Source organism: Rhinichthys klamathensis, unplaced genomic scaffold (genome assembly GCF_029890125.1).
Source record: "Rhinichthys klamathensis goyatoka isolate OS25496 unplaced genomic scaffold, OSU_Roscu_1.1 h1tg000135l_1, whole genome shotgun sequence".
Taxonomy (NCBI): Eukaryota; Metazoa; Chordata; class Actinopteri; order Cypriniformes; family Leuciscidae; genus Rhinichthys; species Rhinichthys klamathensis.
Window position 1 is genome coordinate 441,171 of NW_026606670.1, and position 24,978 is coordinate 466,148.

The 24,978-nt window shown below is 39.2% G+C and overlaps 2 protein-coding genes across 3 annotated transcripts in view; one reads left to right on the top strand and one right to left on the bottom strand.

Moving 5' to 3' along the window:
• The window catches only part of LOC130089651 (glutathione S-transferase omega-1-like), a 220,928-nt gene that overhangs the window by 160,613 nt on the left and 35,337 nt on the right, over positions 1–24,978 (bottom strand). The gene's annotated exons all lie outside the window — the stretch shown is intronic.
• The window catches only part of adka (adenosine kinase a), a 167,283-nt gene that overhangs the window by 64,298 nt on the left and 78,007 nt on the right, over positions 1–24,978 (top strand). For both annotated transcript variants that reach the window (XM_056257081.1, XM_056257083.1), the window contains exons 5-6: positions 18,026–18,198; positions 22,361–22,469. In XM_056257081.1, the coding sequence (XP_056113056.1) occupies positions 18,026–18,198; positions 22,361–22,469 (282 nt within the window). The remainder of the gene's footprint in view (positions 1–18,025; positions 18,199–22,360; positions 22,470–24,978) is intronic.

Here is a 24,978-nt window from a genome sequence, read left to right on the forward strand (position 1 = left end):
CCGTTGAGCGATTTCTAAAAACCAACACCAAGCGCTAAACAAGAATAGTCTTTTCAAACTGTCGCAAGTGGATTTCAAGTCTAGCCAGCTTTTTTAAATTTAGAATACCAGCAATATTTCGACATCCTGCCATGCGCGCGCATCTGAGGTGCAACACGTCATTTGGAATTAAACTGAGAATTATTTTTATATTTGAATTGCGATAGCAGACAGGATACAGAATTCCAATTGAAATTCATATCAGTGATAGAAGCACGGATAAATGCATATGGTTTGAAATAGGGCTGGGTGATAAGGCCAAAAACATTATCATTTTCATTTCAGTCGATATTTCAAGTTTGAAGGCACATTTTTAGCCCCTAATTGAAAGTTGTAGAAACCAGACAGTTAATTGTGGTTTTAAATTGCTCTTTATTGTCAGAACATTTGCAAACACTTCACAATTTTTTAAAAATTCTTTACACTTTCAATTTTTCCTTAACAAAATAAATATCCTAATAGAAAAATGTATTTCTTTGTTTCTGCATATGCTAACGGATGATATTGTTTCATGTCATGAAACAGGTTTGTGTTGCCTGATTTTGACATCTTAAGCACAGTTTGCTGTGCAGGCTGCAATATTAAAAATATTACATGTTTTGTCTCTTAGAAATGCACATTTGATAGCAGCTTGAGTTGACAGTAGTAGTAGCTTGAGTTGTTAGGATGCAGATGTAAATTTGCATTTTCTGTTTGTCAGTGCTTTCATCTGGCTAGTTTAAATCACAGAAACATTTGTGTTGTTCACTGAATTCAAATGCTTCTCACTGGATCTCACAGCACTGTTAAATGGTCACTTGACCAAGACGATCAGCGAGTAAACGCATCTGTTGTAGTAAGCTCGCGCTGCAGTTTGACCTTTGAGCCGAGTGGATAAATGTGGCGCGGTCCAAATGAGTAGCGCTGTTTCTTTCCGCTTTTGGTGCATAAACATTATATCGAACATTCATCGAACTGTTGTTATCGTTTTATCGAGAAATTATAGGACGATAATTATCATTATCATTTTATCGCCCAGCCCTAGTGTGAAATATTTTTTAGAAATTTGTTTCGTTGTCATCGTTATTAATAAGGTAAAAGGTCGAGGGCAAACCAAGGTGAAAGGACACTTCATTTTCTAGAATGCATACCTGTTTTGATTTTATTAGAATTATAACTACATTGCAGCAATAAATTCCTCTTTCATTATATCATATTAATTATATTATAATTATAGAAATGTTATAAATTTTCACAGCATTAAAGTAAATCATATAGGCCTATTTTTTTATATTATAAATAAAGTTTTAAAAAATCATGTGTAAGGTTGCATGGGTCAAACACTATATAATTGTATTTAATTATTACTTATTTTTTTGGTGGGACTAGTGAAATAAATAAAAAAATGTAACCAATGCAAACCTCCTAGCTGAAATAATTATATGATGATATTTACTGTTTGTATGGAGCTTATAGATTGTCCCGTTTAACACAGTAACCATACTCCAGAGCATCAGGGCATGCTGTGTGCAGGCTCTGCCCATACTGTCACACTTAAACTGGGCAATCGAGACAGCTTGCTTTATGGTTTGGTAATAGCACCCTTATTTTTCACAGGCTTTTTTATTTATCAGGCCAGTATTTATGGAGATTAATGAAGAAGAGTTGGGCCTGCTCTGCTGTAGTGGAGTGAGGAATCTGGAGTGCTGTCGGTCTCGTAAATCAGGCACTCCGCGCTCACTCATGTCTCAAACAGTCATCTCAGCCGCCAGATATGAGTCTTACTGCTCTCCATTAAACTCCCACAGATGTTTCCAGGCCTGGCAGGGGGGTCGAGCGGGGGGTAAGATTATGTTGCTCACAGCAGAGACATGTAATCGCATACACACAGCTGCTAGTCGTTTCTTAATGTTGTAGCTGCTCAACACTTTATTTTTACACAGTTCCACACTCACACACTTTCCTCTTAGGGTTCCTTGTATCCATTATCTATTATTATCGATTATAAAAAAAAAACCTGTTCTTTAACCTTCTGTCTGTCATCTATTTTGAAGTGGTCAAAATGTATGTAATCAATTCATCTTTTTTTTGTTTTATTTTTATTTTAATAATCACTGCTTATCCCCCATATGTGTCATTGAGAAGTTAAAAGATTCCTCCTTGTATGTCTCTACCTGTTCAGCAACCTGCACAAAGAAACCCAAGGTCCTCTCTTGTCAATTCAGCATTCAATTAGGCATTTAATGGTGAACAAAATAAAAACGGGACTCATATTCACCTTTGCATAAAAGATTGTCATGTGTGCATTTAAAAAAATGCTTTAATTGACTTGGGCTTTCAATTTTCTCCTGGCTTGTTTTCATTCTTTGGATAAATTGATAATTTCCTGTCATGTTCTTGTCAGGCTGTGAGGGGTGTAAAACTGGCTTTTGTTGCTTTGCAAACCCTTGCGGCACTGTGGGGTCAAAGGTCACTCGGCAATGCCTCTGATCCCGTAGCTCAGTTTGAATGGAGCGCATTTGAAAGGCTCTTTCTTTCTCGGAGAAGGGCGCGGGGGAGGGAGGGGGGGTCAATTTGTGCCGATAAAAGAACACAATGCAACAGAGCAATGAACAGCCCTGTCAAACAGCCCATACAAATCACATTATGGAGATCAGTGTTAATATATTTTAATAGTACCTAGTAATACTATTGTATAATCTGCCATGTATTATGTAGAATACTATATATTAGGGTTGGACAATATATCAATACAATAATGTACATCTCATTATCTTTCTGCTTTTTGATGGTATGCATTTATTTAACATATATCTAATTAAAAAAGATATTTACCTGAATTGGTTTAAAACTGATTTGATTTGTTTTTTTCTTCCACAAGTGATAACCATTATTTTAACAATTAGCTGTTGTTGGCAATTATATTCGAAATGTGTAATGCGAGAAGTTTTTTTTAAATTGTTTTTCATTTATTTAAAAAGCCATGAAGAGACTGATGACAGACAAATTAAACCTGACTTTTGGATCGATTCATTGACCGTTTAAACCAGTGGTTCTCAATCTTGGTCCTAGGGAGCCACTGCTCTGCACATTTTATATGTCTCCTTTATCTGACACACCCACTTCAGTTAATAAAGCTCTTTCCTAACGAGCTGATGATCTGAATCAGGTGTGTTAAATGAGGGAGACATACAAACTGTGCAGAGCAGTGGCTCCCTAGGACCAGGATTGAGAACCACTGGTTTAAACTGATTCATGAAATAAATCAAACTTACTGACTACTAATGATGGTCTTAATGGCCAAACAAAAAGGCATAAAAGCATAAAATTGTGGATATTTCAATATATCACCCAGCCCTTATGCACATTAGTACTTCCCTTTTAATATTTGTTGTACTTGAAAATATAACTTATAATTTGCTAGATCTTATGCTGTTCTGACCTTGAATGACTTAAATATCTCAACTTAATCTGTTTCTTAAAACACTCTTTTGAAGACTTTGAATATAGTGCACAAGTCATAGCATAGTATTTTTATGTTCCTTATTTGTCATATTTGGAGTTCTCGTTGACATTTTTCACTGGAAAAAGAGCACCGTGAACATTCTGCCTAACATCTCCTTTTGTGTTCCATGGTAGAAAGTCATGGATCTAAGTGAGGGTGAGTAAGCAACTACGCAACTGTCATTTTTGTGGTGAACTAGCCTTTTAAGACACGTTCTCATTCACTTCTCTGTCTACCCCTTCCCCCTGTTTCTCACATCCTCTCTTTCTCACACTCCAATACCCCAACCCCCCCACCCCCGGCACGTATTTGTCCCAGTACGCCGATCTTTTCCCTATGGGCGTCTGGCATGTGCGGGAGATCAAAGCACAGTGTCAATTTAAGGTTCAGGGGCAAAAACAATTCACCTGCAGCTCCGTCTGGGTAGGGGAAGTTGCTGTCGCTCACACACTATTTCCCCTTTCTAACCCCCCTCACCCCACAGACTGGATTAACCTCCCATGCATCATGGTCCTGGACCGAGAAGCGCAAAGCACCATTTTACGACCAGATAAACTCTAACCATAAATTGACTGGTGGGTTTCACAACCCCTCTCTCTCTCATATTAATGAGAGATTGAGAGAGATTGAGAGAGAACCTAGTCTCCCAGACTATGCCCCCGTTGAGTGCGCCAACTTGCAGGACACCCAATAGAAAGAGTCCATTGTGACGGATCATTGTGCATCAGCACGGGCTTGTTTGTCTTATGAATAATTCAGCAGGCCTCTCCAGCACTAAACAACAGAGGCCTGTACTGTATGTTTAACCAGTTGGATAGGGAAAACCAGTATGTTTGTCAGATAAACTCTGCATGGCCTTGATGCGCAAGCATTCTGTTCGGCCGCGTCTGAAAGGTTAGTCTGGGAAATGGGCCTTCGTTGGTGCCTCTGATCTGATCTCTCAGCAGATAGCACCTGGTGGTTCCTTACAAGTATGTGTGAGTTGCATAGAAAAGGAGAGAGTCAGACCGGATGGTGTCATTTACACTGTGCTACCGCAGTGTTCAAAGACATTGGTAACTCCATTCTCTCTCCCAAGCCCTTGTCCGAAACAAGACACCGCACAGTCACACTGGAGGCCGCCGCCCTGGCCAAGAGGGGAAGTGGCATTCACAGGCTTTCACAGAGACCCGAACACCTCCTGCTCTCTCCTCTCTGAGGACACTTTCACACTGATGCTTTTGGTGAAGGCCGTACTTTGGTTTGTTTGGTTGGGTTGAAAGCCACAGTCTGTACTTCAGATTGATTTATTTATTTATTGGATTGTATTTTTAGTTTAGTTTTTACTTTAGATTTATTTTAATATATCTTATTTTGTCTCATCTTATCAGACTGCTACAAATCAACCTCTTGGTGTAAACAAAGAAAAGATTTATATGTGCCGATGTAATTGTAATTGTACTGTTAACATACTTTATAGTGAGAAAGAATAGATCATAATGTTGAATTAATGCAAAACGTCAGCATATTGTGTTGCCACTGCTATTACAGAAGCTTGAATCAAATTTTAAATAAATATTATAAAAGTATATAAATAAATATTTTTATATTAACAATTATCCCAAAAAATACATACTGTACATCAAAGTAAAAATATTAATACATTTGAATATTACTATATAGTGTGAATTCAAAGACAGCGATATGAAAAAGATGGTGGTAGTATAAAAAAATTTACCTGTAAAATGTTGGTTGTTAATTTCTTACTAAGTGAAACAAAATCTTGTTTTTCTCAGAGAACTTAGCATGTGTGGAAAATGCTTCATTTTATTGTGTTAAAATTGCAGAACTCAAACTCAGAATTTGCTGCTTCTCTTGATGTCATGATAACACAATCATAATTCAGTTCAGAACCAGATCTTAACAGAGACCTGGAGTGGGGAACTGAAACTCTGGTTCTGAACAAATTGTCAAACACAGTATAAAAAACAGTCTGCGTTCCTGCACATAACCCAGCAGCTCTGTGCTTGTGTGTGTTTGTGTGTGTCCCTTGACTGTTACGTTAGATTGCTCTAAAACTGCCACTTATTGGGATGGTGTGGGCACTGCAGTCGCACAAGCAGCTTATGTAATGAGACATTTTTTTCCCTCTCACTTTCCCCCTCCATCTCTGTCTGCCTACACTCTGAGAAAATTAGATGGTGCAGAAATGCCTGGGATTACAGGGAAGCGTGGCTGCGTGTTTATGTTGCTCCCCGGGCTGTGGCTGGGAAAAGATGAGATCTGTACAGATCTGTATGTTCAACTTGTTGCCAGATCTGTTTGTCTGGGGTAGGGAGGGATGTGCGAAATTACATATTTTCAAAATCAACTAGTCAGTGGGTTGCATGAAATACTAGTTAACTAGTCGGTCTCAAGAAAGCCCTGTGTTATATATCCATCTATCTGTCTGTCTGTCTTTCTCTCTGTAACATTGGAAACCTCAATTAATTTTAAAAGTCCTTTCTTTCTAAAATGGTATTTTCATATGAAATGTTGTCATGTTCGATTCATTCTTGTGAATCGGTTAGTTCATATACTGTAGTTCTTGTAAATGAAAGTGTTCATCATCGTTTCAATTTTAGCGGTTTTATTGTACATTTTTCAGTTCAAACAATTTGCCGCTAATTTACAAATTACGTAATGTAATTGGATACTTATGTGTTGACATCCTTAATAGATTCAGTATAGTTGGATACTTTCTGTTCATAGCTTAACTAATGTAGTTTAAGCGCTGTAAATTATGATTAGCTTGTAGCTTGACAAGCAACAAAATTGTTTTATGCCAGATCTGTTTTTGTCTTTTTCAACCAGACCAGGGGTGCAAATCTCAGTTCCTGGATGGCTATAGCCCTGCAGAGTTTAATTCCAACCCTGCTTCAACACACGCACACACACACACACCTGTAGTTTTCCAATAAGCCTGAATGACTTGATTAGCTGGATCAAGTGTGTTTAATTGGGGTTGAAGCTAAACTCTGCAGGGCTATAGCCCTCCAGGAGCTGAGATTTACACCCTGAATTAGACCGTACAAAAAAGATAGCTCCAGATAAACTAGTCAATCTCACTAATCGACTTGTTGGTTCTTGAATGACTCAACCACCAGCATGACCTATTCCTAGTCTGGACAGAGTGAGGAAGACTCCTGACAGGCCCGCATGCATCTGATCATGAGTCTCCGGCTGCCTTCTTCCTCGGCCCTGTCGCTATGGTGAGGATGTCACATGGAAACAGCCCAGCATTGGGAGGTGTGAAAGAGAATGTCACAGACAGCAGTCCAAATATGACACCATTGGCACTGGGCACACGGGGGAAATGGCACACAACACCTCACTAAGCCACCTGAGCGTGAAATAAAGCAGAGAAGAGAAACTGACCAGATGTTTCGCTCTGCGGGGGGGGGGACATGAGAGTAAACGGCTGATGGAAACAGTGAAGTCCTGAGCTTGTTAGCCTATTGAGAGAGCTGAGACTTGAGTCCTATAGCAATGACTGATTTAATAGAAGCAGACAGTGCTCATCATTGTCAATCATGGTGATGTGCCGCTCTCTCTTCCTCCCCTGCCTTGTTCGGTCTCTCGCTCATTCTTATTTTTTTTTTTTATTCGTTTTCTCTTCCCTCTCTACATCCTGAGCTTTGGTGCCAGGCTGGGCAGGCTCTGATGGGCAGACGGCGAGTTGTCTTCATTATAATGCCTTTATTTATTCATGTGTCTGCGGCCAGTGACAGACGTGCCTGTGCACAGCTCTCCTCTCTGTCTGCGTCCTTAGAGATATGACTCATTTTCATTTCTCTCTTTCTCTCTGCTAACATCATTCTCTCTTCTCTGTCAAGTGCTGCTTCCAGTTAGCTTCAAAACTGACATGCGAACGCACAACACGCATCAGTCACATCCAGTGGCCCACGTCAGCACACAGAGGGTACTCGTCAACTTTCGGTGGAGGAATCGCTTGATGCAGGCGGCTTGTGCGGGCCAGATTGCCTCATGACCACTTTTGGGAGGCAGGCGCTGGCTATTTCAGTTCGGTCTATAAATAGTCGCGCTGCGGTTTTTGCCAGTTTGATAAGCCTGTAATTGGAGTTGCATCCATCAGGTTACAGAGGGCTTTTAATCCTGAGACGTGTTGGCTGGGTTCTGGAGATTTTCAGGTTAAAGAGCATTCATTGCCATTGTTTAAGCCTGGGTTCACTGAGCTAAATGCTATTAGATTATTACAGTGTGTCAAAAGCAAATTAATCTAATTTTGCCTTAACCGTAGCTCTGCCAAACAGTCAACCCTAATAAGGCATTGTATTCAAACCTCCTTTTTAAGCCCCCTGGCATGAGGTACATTGGGATTTTCTAAGGATTATAGTTCAAAATTAGGTTATGTCGCTCTTTTACCTGAATTATAGTGCAGTTTGTTGGGTTTTCACGGCTCTGCTGTAGTTGGTAGTCGCCCTCTTTGTGGTATAGATCAAAAGAGAAGCCGTGATTATGAAACGGATCACTTCAGTCTAGGCTCTTAGGGTTTTTTTCCCCATGTGCTTTGATACGTCAGAACCTTGATGGGCTTCTGTTATGGAGCCCAGTATTTGGCTGTGCTGCGCGAGGGGCCGTCAGCGGATGCTCTGATTGTCCTCTGGCAATTGAGTGATAACTGCAGCAAGCATGTGACAAAGAGGAGTGGCAGCTGGTGGATGCTGGGATACGTGCTGGGTCACCTCCCTGTGAAAAAGCCCTCACTTCTGTAACAATTAATGCCCCTCAGACATTTAGAGGAATATCTTGTTTGGGATGTAATTAGAAATGGGAATTGTAAGGAATTTAATAATTGTTGTTCATTAATGATTCATTTTGGTACTTTTGAGGAAGAAATATTTTAAAATGCAATTCCATTTCCAAACAATGAGATTTGTGATAAATAAATAGATTTATTAATAAAATCTGACACAGACTTTTTTATTTTTAGAGGCAGCATATATGCAAACCAATAATAGATCTTTACTATATGAATAACAATATATAAATTAGAGTTCTCAACGGGTCGGGTCGGCCCGACAAACCCGACGGGACCCGCGGGTTCGGGCCGGGTTCGGGTCGAAAAAATTTGCAAATGACTCGGGTCGGGTCGGACCTCGGGCGTAATCTTTTGAATTGTACAGTGAAAAAAAAAACATTTATTATTCATCGCTGCTGTTCACTGTAAAGAAAGTCTGGCTGCTGCGTGCAACGTGAATCGCGACGCGAGGGCAGACATGACGCCGCTGCGTGCACGCTTTAGCCCGGAGAAGAAGATGGAGTTGGTGAAAAGTAAACTTGCCGCAGGTGAAATCACCGTCGCTCAGGGGCGGCGCCATATAATTTTTAACGAAGGTGCTGAGGGGGTGCTAGATCATTGACAGGGGGAGCTGCACAATTATATATATTTATGATGAGATGTGCTCCAGTTCACGTGCAATGCAATCGTGCCCGCGCCTCAAATATCATGATCATTATTGTCTGCAATATTTGCTTCTTATTTATTATATCCAGGCAATTGGTTGATGAAAAATTTATTAAAATTAAGATACAATTTATACCAAACGAAATTCACTTTAAAGAAAGGCTTTCTACAAAACAAAACTTAATTTAGTGGTCAAAATCATGTCTGCCCGATCATATCTTCCGATATAGGCTATTGCGCATCTTAGGCTACTCATACTGTTCAAATTTCATAATCAGCATAGATGTAAAAGAAACAACAACATTATAATATTTTAACAAAAATGAAACTAAATGCGCTTATTTAATGGCAACAACACATATAGTGGGCCTATACAGACTACCTAAATATTGAAATTAACATGAACAATGCTGTAGAAGTGCAGTTTATTAATAGTAAATGTTAACTAATCTAATAAAGTGTTACCGATTTTTTTTTTATACACCGATTCAGAGGTCTCGTGAGTTCAGTGTTGAGTTAAAGTGAATGGTTAAAATGAGTCATTCGTTTGCGTATTGGACGTCTAGCCACGCCACACGTTGTGTGATTATCTCGGCAGTTTAGGACATCGCACAAGATTTGCGTCAATACAGAAAACATTTAATCACTGGATAGGTTTTTTCGTTTATTGAAATGTGGTTTATGTCAGCTGGATGGGCGGAACGTGGGAGACGTGAGAGTGCGTGCGCGCGGCCGGGGCTCTCTCTCTGCGTCAAGCGCAGCAGTCATTCTATTCTACATCACTCACCGATCAAAAGGGTGGCGTCGGGCCGCGGGCCGGGTTCGGGCAGATAATTCATGTTGATTTGTCGGGTTACATCGGGTCCGGGCTTTAAAAGCCACGGGCCGGGTCGGGTTGTAATTTTCAGGCCCGTTGAGACTCTATTATTAATGTGGTAATATTCCCTACAGTTTAAAAGTTTAGGGATGGTAGGATTTAAAAAAAAAATGTTTTCTAAATAAGTCTCTTATACTCACCAAGGCTGCATTTATTTGATTGAAAATAAAGTAAAAACAGTAATGTGAAATTAGAATAAATTTTTTTTTTCATTTTAATATATTTTAAATGTAAGTCTTCATTCTCACATGATCATTCAGAAATAATTCTAATATGCTTAAGTTGGTGCAAAATGAAAAATTTCTGATTATCAATCTTGAAATCACCTGCTTAATATTTTTGTGGAAACCGTGACCCCCCCCCCCCCCCCCCCCCCTCCCCCCCCCCCCCCCCTTTGTCTGGGGTAGGGAGGGATGTGCGAAATTACATATTTTCAAAATCAACTAGTCAGTGGGTTGCATGAAATACTAGTTAACTAGTCGGTCTCAAGAAAGCCCTGTGTTATATATCCATCTATCTGTCTGTCTGTCTTTCTCTCTGTAACATTGGAAACCTCAATTAATTTTAAAAGTCCTTTCTTTCTAAAATGGTATTTTCATATGAAATGTTGTCATGTTCGATTCATTCTTGTGAATCGGTTAGTTCATATACTGTAGTTCTTGTAAATGAAAGTGTTCATCATCGTTTCAATTTTAGCGGTTTTATTGTACATTTTTCAGTTCAAACAATTTGCCGCTAATTTACAAATTACGTAATGTAATTGGATACTTATGTGTTGACATCCTTAATAGATTCAGTATAGTTGGATACTTTCTGTTCATAGCTTAACTAATGTAGTTTAAGCGCTGTAAATTATGATTAGCTTGTAGCTTGACAAGCAACAAAATTGTTTTATGCCAGATCTGTTTTTGTCTTTTTCAACCAGACCAGGGGTGCTTCCTCACTCTGTCCTCTCTTCCTCCCCTGCCTTGTTCGGTCTCTCGCTCATTCTTATTTTTTTTTTTTATTCGTTTTCTCTTCCCTCTCTACATCCTGAGCTTTGGTGCCAGGCTGGGCAGGCTCTGATGGGCAGACGGCGAGTTGTCTTCATTATAATGCCTTTATTTATTCATGTGTCTGCGGCCAGTGACAGACGTGCCTGTGCACAGCTCTCCTCTCTGTCTGCGTCCTTAGAGATATGACTCATTTTCATTTCTCTCTTTCTCTCTGCTAACATCATTCTCTCTTCTCTGTCAAGTGCTGCTTCCAGTTAGCTTCAAAACTGACATGCGAACGCACAACACGCATCAGTCACATCCAGTGGCCCACGTCAGCACACAGAGGGTACTCGTCAACTTTCGGTGGAGGAATCGCTTGATGCAGGCGGCTTGTGCGGGCCAGATTGCCTCATGACCACTTTTGGGAGGCAGGCGCTGGCTATTTCAGTTCGGTCTATAAATAGTCGCGCTGCGGTTTTTGCCAGTTTGATAAGCCTGTAATTGGAGTTGCATCCATCAGGTTACAGAGGGCTTTTAATCCTGAGACGTGTTGGCTGGGTTCTGGAGATTTTCAGGTTAAAGAGCATTCATTGCCATTGTTTAAGCCTGGGTTCACTGAGCTAAATGCTATTAGATTATTACAGTGTGTCAAAAGCAAATTAATCTAATTTTGCCTTAACCGTAGCTCTGCCAAACAGTCAACCCTAATAAGGCATTGTATTCAAACCTCCTTTTTAAGCCCCCTGGCATGAGGTACATTGGGATTTTCTAAGGATTATAGTTCAAAATTAGGTTATGTCGCTCTTTTACCTGAATTATAGTGCAGTTTGTTGGGTTTTCACGGCTCTGCTGTAGTTGGTAGTCGCCCTCTTTGTGGTATAGATCAAAAGAGAAGCCGTGATTATGAAACGGATCACTTCAGTCTAGGCTCTTAGGGTTTTTTTCCCCATGTGCTTTGATACGTCAGAACCTTGATGGGCTTCTGTTATGGAGCCCAGTATTTGGCTGTGCTGCGCGAGGGGCCGTCAGCGGATGCTCTGATTGTCCTCTGGCAATTGAGTGATAACTGCAGCAAGCATGTGACAAAGAGGAGTGGCAGCTGGTGGATGCTGGGATACGTGCTGGGTCACCTCCCTGTGAAAAAGCCCTCACTTCTGTAACAATTAATGCCCCTCAGACATTTAGAGGAATATCTTGTTTGGGATGTAATTAGAAATGGGAATTGTAAGGAATTTAATAATTGTTGTTCATTAATGATTCATTTTGGTACTTTTGAGGAAGAAATATTTTAAAATGCAATTCCATTTCCAAACAATGAGATTTGTGATAAATAAATAGATTTATTAATAAAATCTGACACAGACTTTTTTATTTTTAGAGGCAGCATATATGCAAACCAATAATAGATCTTTACTATATGAATAACAATATATAAATTAGAGTTCTCAACGGGTCGGGTCGGCCCGACAAACCCGACGGGACCCGCGGGTTCGGGCCGGGTTCGGGTCGAAAAAATTTGCAAATGACTCGGGTCGGGTCGGACCTCGGGCGTAATCTTTTGAATTGTACAGTGAAAAAAAAAACATTTATTATTCATCGCTGCTGTTCACTGTAAAGAAAGTCTGGCTGCTGCGTGCAACGTGAATCGCGACGCGAGGGCAGACATGACGCCGCTGCGTGCACGCTTTAGCCCGGAGAAGAAGATGGAGTTGGTGAAAAGTAAACTTGCCGCAGGTGAAATCACCGTCGCTCAGGGGCGGCGCCATATAATTTTTAACGAAGGTGCTGAGGGGGTGCTAGATCATTGACAGGGGGAGCTGCACAATTATATATATTTATGATGAGATGTGCTCCAGTTCACGTGCAATGCAATCGTGCCCGCGCCTCAAATATCATGATCATTATTGTCTGCAATATTTGCTTCTTATTTATTATATCCAGGCAATTGGTTGATGAAAAATTTATTAAAATTAAGATACAATTTATACCAAACGAAATTCACTTTAAAGAAAGGCTTTCTACAAAACAAAACTTAATTTAGTGGTCAAAATCATGTCTGCCCGATCATATCTTCCGATATAGGCTATTGCGCATCTTAGGCTACTCATACTGTTCAAATTTCATAATCAGCATAGATGTAAAAGAAACAACAACATTATAATATTTTAACAAAAATGAAACTAAATGCGCTTATTTAATGGCAACAACACATATAGTGGGCCTATACAGACTACCTAAATATTGAAATTAACATGAACAATGCTGTAGAAGTGCAGTTTATTAATAGTAAATGTTAACTAATCTAATAAAGTGTTACCGATTTTTTTTTTATACACCGATTCAGAGGTCTCGTGAGTTCAGTGTTGAGTTAAAGTGAATGGTTAAAATGAGTCATTCGTTTGCGTATTGGACGTCTAGCCACGCCACACGTTGTGTGATTATCTCGGCAGTTTAGGACATCGCACAAGATTTGCGTCAATACAGAAAACATTTAATCACTGGATAGGTTTTTTCGTTTATTGAAATGTGGTTTATGTCAGCTGGATGGGCGGAACGTGGGAGACGTGAGAGTGCGTGCGCGCGGCCGGGGCTCTCTCTCTGCGTCAAGCGCAGCAGTCATTCTATTCTACATCACTCACCGATCAAAAGGGTGGCGTCGGGCCGCGGGCCGGGTTCGGGCAGATAATTCATGTTGATTTGTCGGGTTACATCGGGTCCGGGCTTTAAAAGCCACGGGCCGGGTCGGGTTGTAATTTTCAGGCCCGTTGAGACTCTATTATTAATGTGGTAATATTCCCTACAGTTTAAAAGTTTAGGGATGGTAGGATTTAAAAAAAAAATGTTTTCTAAATAAGTCTCTTATACTCACCAAGGCTGCATTTATTTGATTGAAAATAAAGTAAAAACAGTAATGTGAAATTAGAATAAATTTTTTTTTTCATTTTAATATATTTTAAATGTAAGTCTTCATTCTCACATGATCATTCAGAAATAATTCTAATATGCTTAAGTTGGTGCAAAATGAAAAATTTCTGATTATCAATCTTGAAATCACCTGCTTAATATTTTTGTGGAAACCGTGACCCCCCCCCCCCCCCCCCCATTCTTTGATTAGGAGGTTCAGCAAAGAGACTGCATTTATTTGAAATATTAATCTTTTTTTAACATTATAAATGTTTTCACTGTCACTTTTGATCAATTTAATGCATCCTTGAGTAAAATAATTATTTTTTCTTCTTTTTTAAAAAATCTAAAAAACTAACCACAAACTCTTGAATGGTAGTGTATATATTTTTTATTTTTTTTATAAAATACTGCTGACAAAACTTGTAATGTGTGTTTCTTTAACTCAGTTGTATTTGTTTGTTTGAAAACAAACTGCTCATAAAGAGTCCTTTGTTCAGTAATCTGACTACACTGATTGCTGATTGTTTTGATGTGGAATATGAGCCAGTTCTAACTTCCCCATTAGTGCACATAAGTTTTAAATTTAGATTTATAAAAAGTAAAAGATACTTATGACTCCACGAGTGCCCACCAAACTGCATGGACAGTTTTGAGATATGGGAAGATTTTTGTTTACTCTGACATGCATGCATGTCCTGATATATGTTTTATTCCCATAATGGCCTAATCTGGCTCTACCTGCTGTGTTGTAGTCTTAATGTAAAAAAAACCTACACACAGTCTTTTCCATACGATCAGCAAATTTTGAGGGAACATCAGCATTTTGCATAATTTATTTGTTTTTGTTTGCATGTTTCTCTTCACTTCCCAAACAACCCTAATGTATGCTTGCATACAGTACAGCGTGTGTGTGTGTGTGTGTGTGTGTGTGAGAGAGTCTTTGCTTACGTGACCACGTGCAGCCACATTATGTCAGAGCCAGGCTGCGTGCTCTAGGCCGTGGGGCTCAACGCAGCGGGAGACACTGCTGTTTAATTTCAGCACTTCATCCCCCTCCGTAATGAAGCTTCCCTCACGCACGTTTGCTCACACCCTGCCAGTGCTGCTGGCGGGTAATTGGGATGTGACTGAGCATGAATATCCCTTACGCCTGCCGCAGACCGACCTCCCCGCGACCCTGCAGATAGCTCTTTGTCTTAATGGACATATCATCTTTTATTTAGATCTCCATTTGAAAGTAATTGTCAGCAGGAGGGGGTTATTGCAGTAGATGGAGACGAATAGACTGGTGTTTCACAGCGGACCTCTTTGATTGGCTGCAGTTTTTGGCTGGCTTTGATTATGAGAGTCGGAACAAAGGTGTGTGCTGTGCCAAGCTGTTTTTAGAGGCCCGCCCCGACCCGGTCCTTCCTAATCATTGGTGCTCTTCTGTCTCCAAAACAATCAAAGATGTATGCATGTACCATTTGAATCACAATACTGGCATGTATATGTTTAGATGTGTGTTTTACAACCCCCCCCCCCCCCCCCTCCTCCAAAGTTTACTGTCAAGTAACTGCACCTGGTGGAAAAACACTCACCAGGTGCAGTTAAAATGCAACGCAGTGTGTCATGTGCAAGTGTTGGGTCTGTAAACAGTAGCAGCAGGAATGATGGGAGATGACCTCAGGAAATGTTAGATTCTGCAGGGGTGATCAGAAAGGGTGGTGCATTTGCTTCTTGAGTTATCACGATTTGTGCATTTCGAACATCAGAGATATTCTTTTTTATTTTTTTATTTTAAAGGTAACATGGTCAAAAGTGACCTTACTTAATGCACATTCATGGTCTTTTAATGCTCGTTTGTAAAAAAAAATATTTACCACCCTTGGACTTTCATGTTTGTTGTTTTGCAGTGTTAGACTTACATTCACCCAAAAATGAAATATCATTATAAATTAATAATTTAGATATAATTTCATTGAATAAAAGTGAAAATTATATATCTTAATATATAATTATGAATGTAATATAATGAAAAGTCATAATTAACTTGTGTCATTCCAAACTCATTAGACTTTTGTTCATATACAGTAAAACCATTGTGTCTCTTCAGAAGACTTGGATTAAACTGCTCGATTTATATGGATTAAGTTTATGAACTTTTTGAAATGTCAATAATATAATGGAGGGACAGAAATCTCTCAGATTTCATGTTCTAAAGATAAATGAAAGTCCTATGGGTTTTGATTGCTATAAGAGATTAATTGACGACAATTTTTTTCTTTTTGGTGAACTATTTTAATTAGGCTTTGATCCAAAATAATGACAATTATAATATCCAGAAGTATTCACCCCTTTTCAAACATTACTAGTGCGGCCAATTGGTTTTAAACACATCAATAGTGAAATGGAGATAACTTGTGTGCAGTCAAGGGCTTTTGATTGATTTTAGTATAAATACGCCATCTGGAAGGTTCAATTTGGCAAGTCAATATTGTGGCAGAACTTACACCATGAACATGAACGCTCCAAACAACTCCATGAAAAAGTAATTAAAAGGCACAAAGCAGAGGATGAATACAAGAAGATTTCCAGGTCATTGAATACCTCTTGGAGTAAATCCCTAATTAAGAAATAGGAAGTGTAGTGCAGCTGCAAATCAAAAGTTTTGATTGACAGATTGACCAGAATTATGGGTTGTAAACACGGTTTAATGTTGATTTCAAAGAACCTGGGGTGCCCACTGCATCATTTGCCCCATCAACAATTTAGGCTGTTTACGTCTTTTAAGTCTTACATTAAACCGACAGTACATAACTACTTCCACACTTTAAACAGAGGTGTATTGCTCCACAGACAGACACAACTCTTTGTTTGGAGTGATTAATTTCTCATGTTTACAGGTCATCTCTCAGGCAGAGCATCTCATTCACAAGGGGCCCTATCAACAGACATTGCAAGGTTGCAATAAAAGCAGCAAACGTAGCACCGTGTACTCTAATAAATCTTCGGAGGTTAAACCTCACAGCACTAAAAACCTAGAAAGACCTTTTCATCATCCCCATAAAAGTGGCAATGTCACAGTGTTTGTGGTGAGCCACCGTCCAGGATGCTGGAATCAGTGCTCCCCTGTAATCTAGTTTAACACAGCCTACAGACAGACATCCTGTGTCTCATTTCATTATTCCATCAGTTTTGTGAAGGTTTTGCTCCATCAGACTTGATCACTTTATATTCAGAGGCTGTTATAAGACCAGAATTCAATGCAATCTGAATAGCGCCAGCCCTTTCAGTGCCGAAAAAATGACTAGGTCTGCAAATATGTATGGATGGATTCTATGTTGGCGGCCATGCTGGCATCAGCCGATAAATTTAGTGTTATCCATATCCATTTATATTTAAGATAAATTATAGCTGAATTTCTAGTTGACTTGGCTGTTGTTCAATACAAATAATTTCAAATGTTTAATTTTTTTAAATGCAATGCACTTTTTTTGGTTTATTTTGAAAGTCATAATTTCCCATTTAGCTTATATAAAAGAAAGTTCTCCATAAGAATGTATTATTTATTTAAACTCTAGGCCTATACTGTATTTTTACTGTATTTTTTTCTAATTAGTCTAAATGTAATTAATATATAATAGTCAAAATATAAATATTATTTTATTTTCTTAATTGCTTGTCCGTGTACATACTTTATGTATTTGTTAGAAGTATTTTTCCATTTGCATCACATCTCTACATTTTTTTAGCATCTAGCACCATGAGCGCAACATTAAAATACATTGTGTCAAGTTCAAATTATTAATACTAAAACATGGTAAAAAATAAAACAATATTGATAGAAAATGTTAAAATAAGGCTTAAATGTTTTGAATTTGAAGCTGTTGTAGTCACACAATTGAGTTTTCATCATTGATCATTACTGTCACTTTTCTAACAAACGCTACATTATATCGAAATGCCTAAAGAATGACTCACTCATTGTTCCCTTACTTTACCACTTTTTTACCCTGAATTTGAGAAAATGTATTTGTTTTTTCTCCTTATCAGTTTGCTATTGCTTCCTGTTTTCACTAGTTATTCTCTTGCAGAGTTGCACGCACAGGGGCCTCTCTACCACGGTCCATTTTGCCTTTCCAGGAATTGTCAATATATAGACAACTTCCTAGTTCCTGGATATTTGATTTCCAGTCTTTTTTTTTTTTTTTACTCTCAGATATGGAAGCTGTGTTTACGTGTTATAATAATCGCTTTTCCTCCCCTCTCTTTCCTTTTTGCTCCCCACCCGCTCTATCTGTCCTTCCTCTCAGTGGATGATCCAGGAGCCGCACAAAGTTGGCACCTTCTTTGGCTGCATCGGGAAGGATAAGTTTGGGAAGATCTTGAAGGAGAAGGCAGAGGAGGCCAATGTGGATGCCCACTATTACGAGCAGAGCGAGGAGCCCACAGGGACCTGCGCTGCCTGCATCACTGGCGACAACAGGTCAGCCACCCCTTTCCTCTTGGGAGGGCCCTTATCGCTTCCTCAGGATAGCACCCCCCTGCACACACACAGTGCACATTCACACACCCCACCTCACTATGCACTGGGACTCACTGTTCCCTCGCCGGCTGTTCTGCTCTTTTCCGCCAGAGCTCTTGATTTATTTATTTGCCGGGGTTAGATCAGCACAGAGGTATTTTGATACACCGCATGACTTGGCCCTGAAGGGTGCTAGATTCCATGACTGAGCAGATATGTGAAACTGCTCTGGCCAAATTATGTGCTACCTACATGTTTGAGCATTTGATGGGTTTAAGTGTTATTTACTATTTCTCTGCTTGCGAAGAGAATGCGATTTGTAACCATTTAAGCTTATTGACTTATCATTGTATAAATCTGTAATTTGTATAAACTCTGGGGACTCCCCATGTAATCTTAAAGGAAAATGTATTAACAAAAAATCAAATTCTGATGCCATTGATAGTAGGAGTGGGAGCTTAATAATAATGAGTTTAATTATTCTGAATATTTCTCAATGATTCTGGTTCCTTAATGATTTTATTAATTATTCTTTTAGCTCTTGGTAAGAAATATTTAGTAAAAAAACAACAAAAAAACTTGCTCAGAAGTTTGATATTATTTTGAATTTCAACAGAATTTATATATAATGTATTATTTATTTCTGATATGTCACATCTGTTCTATGTTATGTAATTAGCTTTTTTATTAAATGTATTAATTTGATTTAATTATTAATTTGAATTAAATGTTTATATTAGTCTATGTTTTACTTGTATTTATTAGTCCGACATCACAAAATGAAAATGAATACATTTCCGTTCCGTTAGTGAGTCTAGTAGTAACTGAGATTTATTCAGTAACCACTCTAAAAAGATTCTCTAAAATTAACTGGCTCATAAGAGTAATTTGTTCAAGAATCAATATGTTTTGTGCTGTATATTCACAAATGTGCTGCTTAGTAGTAGTGCAGGAAACACTGTATTTTGGAGCTTGAGAGACGTGGTCACTATAAACTGTTTTTGTATTCTTAGGAGTTACACTGAAAAACTTGTATACTTTACTTATGAAATAATCATTCCTGGGAGGACTATTCCTTTAATAATAATAAAAAAAAAATGCATGCATTTGCAGGGGGACCGGTCAGTGACATCAACTGAATAATAGATGCACCTCTGAGGCAGTCGTGATCGTTCAGGTGGTGATCTGCATTTGTTTTGCATGTTGTCAGCCATGCTATTGCTTTTTAATCAGAGCTGCTAACAAAACTATTGCAAGTGTGTGTGTACATGAGCAACCGCTCACAGGTCACAGGTGTCCCTTCTGAGGCGAGCTGACAAAAGATCGGGACTTTAGATCATTCTGGTTGCTTTATTGTACATTTTTCTTGCTGTAAAAGGGTTGATGTTAAGAGAGTTTTGATAAAAGCAAATGCTAACAGATGGCTTTCTCCAGGTATCATTGACCACCTTGGAGTACATATACTTTTGGTCATGTTACGTATGTTTAAAAGGACCCATGTAGCCCGGGAATATATGAAAGTCGAGAAGGAGATTTATGGGGAATGGTCTCATTGTTTAGACTGTCATAGATAGTGTGAGAGGGCTATGTATTAGAGACAGTTTGAAAAAGCATTGGCTTGTAGAGCTGTCAGCCTTGGCCTTATGAGGCTCTTCTCATTAGCACCTCACCTGTCAAAGCAAACCCTTTCATTACAGGAGATTCACAGACCTGCAGCTCAGGGCCTGAAAGCGGCTTGATCAATATCTTCCTCAATACTTTCTCCCTGCAGCTATGCAGCGCACCTGTACACTGCCGCCAGTGAGACAGGCCAGACGGGAAACGGTGTTAAAAGACTGTCTTGGGAGGGGGGATGGAGAGGTCCCGGGTCTACAGCCTGCAGCGAGAGGGTCTGCCCTTCCTCTCAGCACTGCTTCTCTCTGTGAGCGGTAATGATAGCGTGGAGGAGAGTCCGACACAATCTGCCTGGTCAGATCAGCGTGACTCTGCCACTCTAAATGCTTATTATGCCTTAATGGATTTGATTTTGATTAACACGATGACATCAAGCAGAAGGGTGTCAGATCTGCATCTTGCATGTTCCACTGTGAAAATTACAATCAGTTGCTTTTTTTGTCAAGGGGATCAACCCGAACCACCTTTGTAACCATGACTTGTGCAGGGGTGGAAAATACAGCGTCTCTTGGACATTGCGACAACACACTACTAAAGCAACTAGCCTCGTCCCCCTTTTATTTTTTTGTTTATGCCTTAGGCTGGAATTATTTAAATGAGGGGATTTGTGACTTGCACATTCCCAGAAGAAAACTGAAGACTCCAATCGAGGCGTTCAGAAACCGTGCTTACACAGTGGAGTAACTCCTTTTGGAGTGGACTTTGTGCTTTGTAACTTTGCAGACCTTTTTCATGCTCAAATAGCAACATTAGCAAGTTGTAAAATGTAAAAAGAGCATAATAGGACCCCTTTAAAATAATGTAGGTTTTTTTTATATTGCCATTTATCGGCCCCATGAAAATAATCATTACATGAAAATATGAAGCATGAAAATAATTATTAGCTTACCGTACTGGCCTGAAATTTAATATTGGTGCATCTCAAATACATAGTGAATATATAAATTTCAAGTTTGATATTGTGCATGCTTGTTAAAAGGGGTTCAAAAGAATATAAATGTAAATCAAATGTAACATATATTTATATATATATAATATCTATTTATATTTTTATATATATATTTATATATATATATATATATATATATGTGTGTGTGTGTGTGTGTACTGTACATATTTATGGTTACTTGATTTACATTTATATTCTCTTGAACCCTTTTTAACAAGCATGCACCAGTTCATAAAGCATGCACTCTGCCATTTCTATCAATGCTCTTCACTTTTCCTCCAAAAGCCATAACCGCAGGTCTATTGATTCTCATTTGTGGCCTGACTGTGCATAGCAGTGCTTCTTCTGTAAGGCTAATGCTGGTTCATTGTAGCGGCTGGCCTGTTGGGACCGCATCCTCTCAGTAACAAGTGAATAATGAGAGTGGTTGTTTTTCAAAGTGGAATTAGTTGTTTTTGTTGATACGAGGACCACCGGGAGGTTAATGGAGAAACAGCAGTCCCGGTGGACGTTTGCAGTTCTCCTGCATTATTGATTTGTTTGTTCATTTATTTATGGGAAAGGTCTTGTAAGGCATTTGCACTTAAATAAAAAGAAGAGAAATAAAGAAAAAAGTGTGTTGATATTTAATTCTGGCAGAGCTGACACAAAGCAGCTGTTTAGAAAACCATAGTCCATATGTTAGCCGTATTCCGCCTACAGCAATTTACAAAGTTACAGCAGCAGCAGCACGTTTTCAAGGAGCTACATAATTTACACTATCACCCTGAAGATAGAGTTGGTTTCTCTACTGCATTATGTGGCTTCTTTCATATAAAGCCATTTAAGAGAAGGAAATGGGCATTGGTGTTATGTGAAATAGACCGTGCCTTTGGGACATATAATGATGATAATTTGAAGATACAATTTTTCTCCAAAACTTTCTGGAGAAAAAATAATTTCTGAAACATTTTATTTAGGTATTCAACAAGTCATTTTTATCTGGGCAATTTATCTTGCTGTATTTTTTTATTTTTTTTATTTTATGCCTACCAGCGTTTTCACTGTTTCACATGACCCCACTACAAAACATAATAATATTCTTAATATACATATACATAATATATATTTTTAAATATATTTTATTTATTGACACATTTGTGTGCATGTCATAAATTATAAGAATATGTACAGTTATTTTAGATTATTTATGTCCTGTGTATATATAATATTGTTTAAATGAATACAATTTTTTTAAATATATAATGTTTTTAATTTAAAATGCATACATTTGAGGTTAAGTTTTCTTTACAAAAGACAATGTACAACAATTTAAAAGATTTTTAATTTCCAGTCAAGGAAGCTGGAATTTCCATTAATTAAATCCTTTAGGTAATATTCAAACACACTTTTTTGCTGGAAAATAATGGCTTACTCTGCAAATGATTTGTTTATAATATTGACCCAAATCTGTACTCTGAAAGTTAGATTTACTGTAGTTTTGTGTTTTTGTTCCGTTAGGTCTCTTGTTGCAAATCTCGCTGCTGCAAATTGCTACAAAAAAGAGAAACACCTCGATCTGGAGGAGAACTGGAAGCTTGTTGAGAAAGCCCAAGTTTACTACATCGCTGTAAGTAGAAATGCCTCTCCTGACACTTTTGCCTTTCTTGCAGTTTGTCACCATGTGTTGCAAAGTGTTAAAATTCAGTTTTTCAAGTTGTTGGCAGTTTGTTTATTCTTTTTTCAACCAAACTATCAGATTGCTGAGGGTTAAACTTTTTCCTCTTGATGAAGGATAAGAGATTTTGTTTAAATATGTTTTTTTTTTATTATGACAATGTTTCTACCATTAGATCACAAAGTATGTAACTTCTGTTCCAAACCCTACAATGCAGCGATGCATGAAGTCCCGAAGGACCGTAACTGGTACTGCAAGGTGGGAAATGCAGTCTGAAGCACAGTCGGTCTGCTTGCCGCATCGTGCTCTTTGACCTGTGAGAGTCTAGATGTTAGATCGACAGGTCAGGAGGGGGCGGAATGACTCACTCTGAAGGTCACCGGCCAGACCGAAGCTTACATTTACTGCACATGCACCTTAAGCCCTTGAAAAAACAAGTTTGTCTAAGCGCTTGTCCGCTCCGTCAGTCAACTGTGCTGGTTAATTCTGAGTACACTCTGCGAGACGAGATAGATGCAAAAAGCTGCTGCTCGTAATTACCGGTAATCAAGGTTGGTGTGAAACGAGCGACCCCATTACACTCCGACCTTATTGTTAATGAGCCATCGCGAATGTGATTGGGATGGCTCTTCATGTGAGTCTGTACCTGCTGTAAGCTCCATTCATCGAGGGAAAGTCTGGCATCCGCACGGACTCGGACATCATTTGTTGAATACCTGTATTATAGGACTGTGATTAACCTCGATGCAGGAGTCAGTCTTTGAAGCTCAATTTGGCAGCCATTGTAACGTGACACTCTAATCAAATCATTTTCGTCCCTGATAAAACGTTTTTCATCACACTGTCGTTTGGTGAATGGGAAGCTCGAGGCTATACATGAATATTGAGGAGCCGTTGTGTATTGACGGCCTTTGTGTTTTCGAACTTGACTGAATACGCCAGCGTTTATGGGCAAGTGCCCTGATGGCTCTGTCGCTTCATCGGCTTGTTGTCGCGGTTGCTTCTTTTCACGCAAGGTGCCACCAAACATTGAGGTCCGCATCAAGTCATGCCTTTGGATTAATGGCTGTCCTCAACGGCAGAGAAAGAAAGCGAACGAGCAAGCAAATTCCAGTGTTTATTGAAAGTCTTGTCCCCATTTTGTCAGCCTAGGCTTTTCGGTAGTGCTTGTTTGACAGCGATCCTGAGGGAGAGGTGATAGTTTCTGTTGTGATGCCCTGCTCAGTTTGTCCGAGGCTCAAATTTCAGCTGAGATTGGAGTGTTGAGCGTCCCAGCGAGCAGGCTTGTTTTTCCTCCACAGGTCCAAACCGAGTTGAGAGAGCAGCTTCTTCAGGTCTCCGCTCAACAGACATGTTTAATTCATTTGGCCAAGCTGCACAGCCACTCCAGCCCCCCATTTTTCTTGTTCTCGCTTGCGCTCTTTCTGGCCAGAGGCAGCCCGGTGATGGTCGAGGAGTGTGAGAATTGATTATCCAGCCAGAGAAAGTTCATTACTGGAGTAGATCCTCTCCCACCTTAATGGTGGAGCAACCGTTCCTGAATTCTGCCCCTGGTCACAGTTTGGTGAGCAAGTAGACATGGACCCGGTCCCTAAGGGAGCCGACTTGACCGCAGCAGGAACACCGACCGAGTTCTCGGTGGTTGAAGTCTCTACGGACTTCCTCTTTTTTTCTACACGCACTTGTTTCTGAGAAGGGACTCCAGTGCTTGTTTTGGCTGGGTGTCAGATCTTGATAGTTTGAACTGAGAAACTGAAAACAGGCCAGTTGATCAAATAAACTGAGTGCTCTTGTTCGTAGTCCTGCTGGTTATCTGGGAGTCTCTGTATTCGACTGACGCAGGATTATGTAAGCGATTTCCTCTTCCACATAACCACCACAGGCTGTGGCACCAGCCAGTCTGTCCTTGTTATGCATCAAGCCGCATCTCTCTCTCTCTCTCTCTCTCTCTCTCTCTCTCTCTCTCTCTCTCTCTCTCTCTCTCTCTCTCTCTCTCTCTCTCTCTCTCTCTCTCTCTCTCTCTCTCTCTCTCTCTCTCTGTTTTTGAGTATCTCTTCTCCTCTGTTTGCACAAAGAGACTCTTGCCTTATTGTCTATTGAATACAATCTAGACTAATTCATTAGGGCTGGTTAAAAATATAGGTTTTCTGATTAATTGTGATCGTCAATCTAGATATCAAGTCATAAAATCCCAAGATAATTGTTTTATTTGATGTATTGTGTAATATATACATACAGCATAACCAGTGTAATATTCACAACCAGTTCTTTTTAGTGAGTAAAAGTGGTTAATAAATTTGCATCAAGTTTATATTTTAACAAAAGAATATTTTTATATTTTCCATATCTAGCTGTTTGTCGGTATATTTGTCTCTGTCTGTATATCTATTTGTCTGTCTGTCTGTCAACAAATATTAAAACATGCAATTACTGGAAGTAATGATAGCTTGATATTATTTTA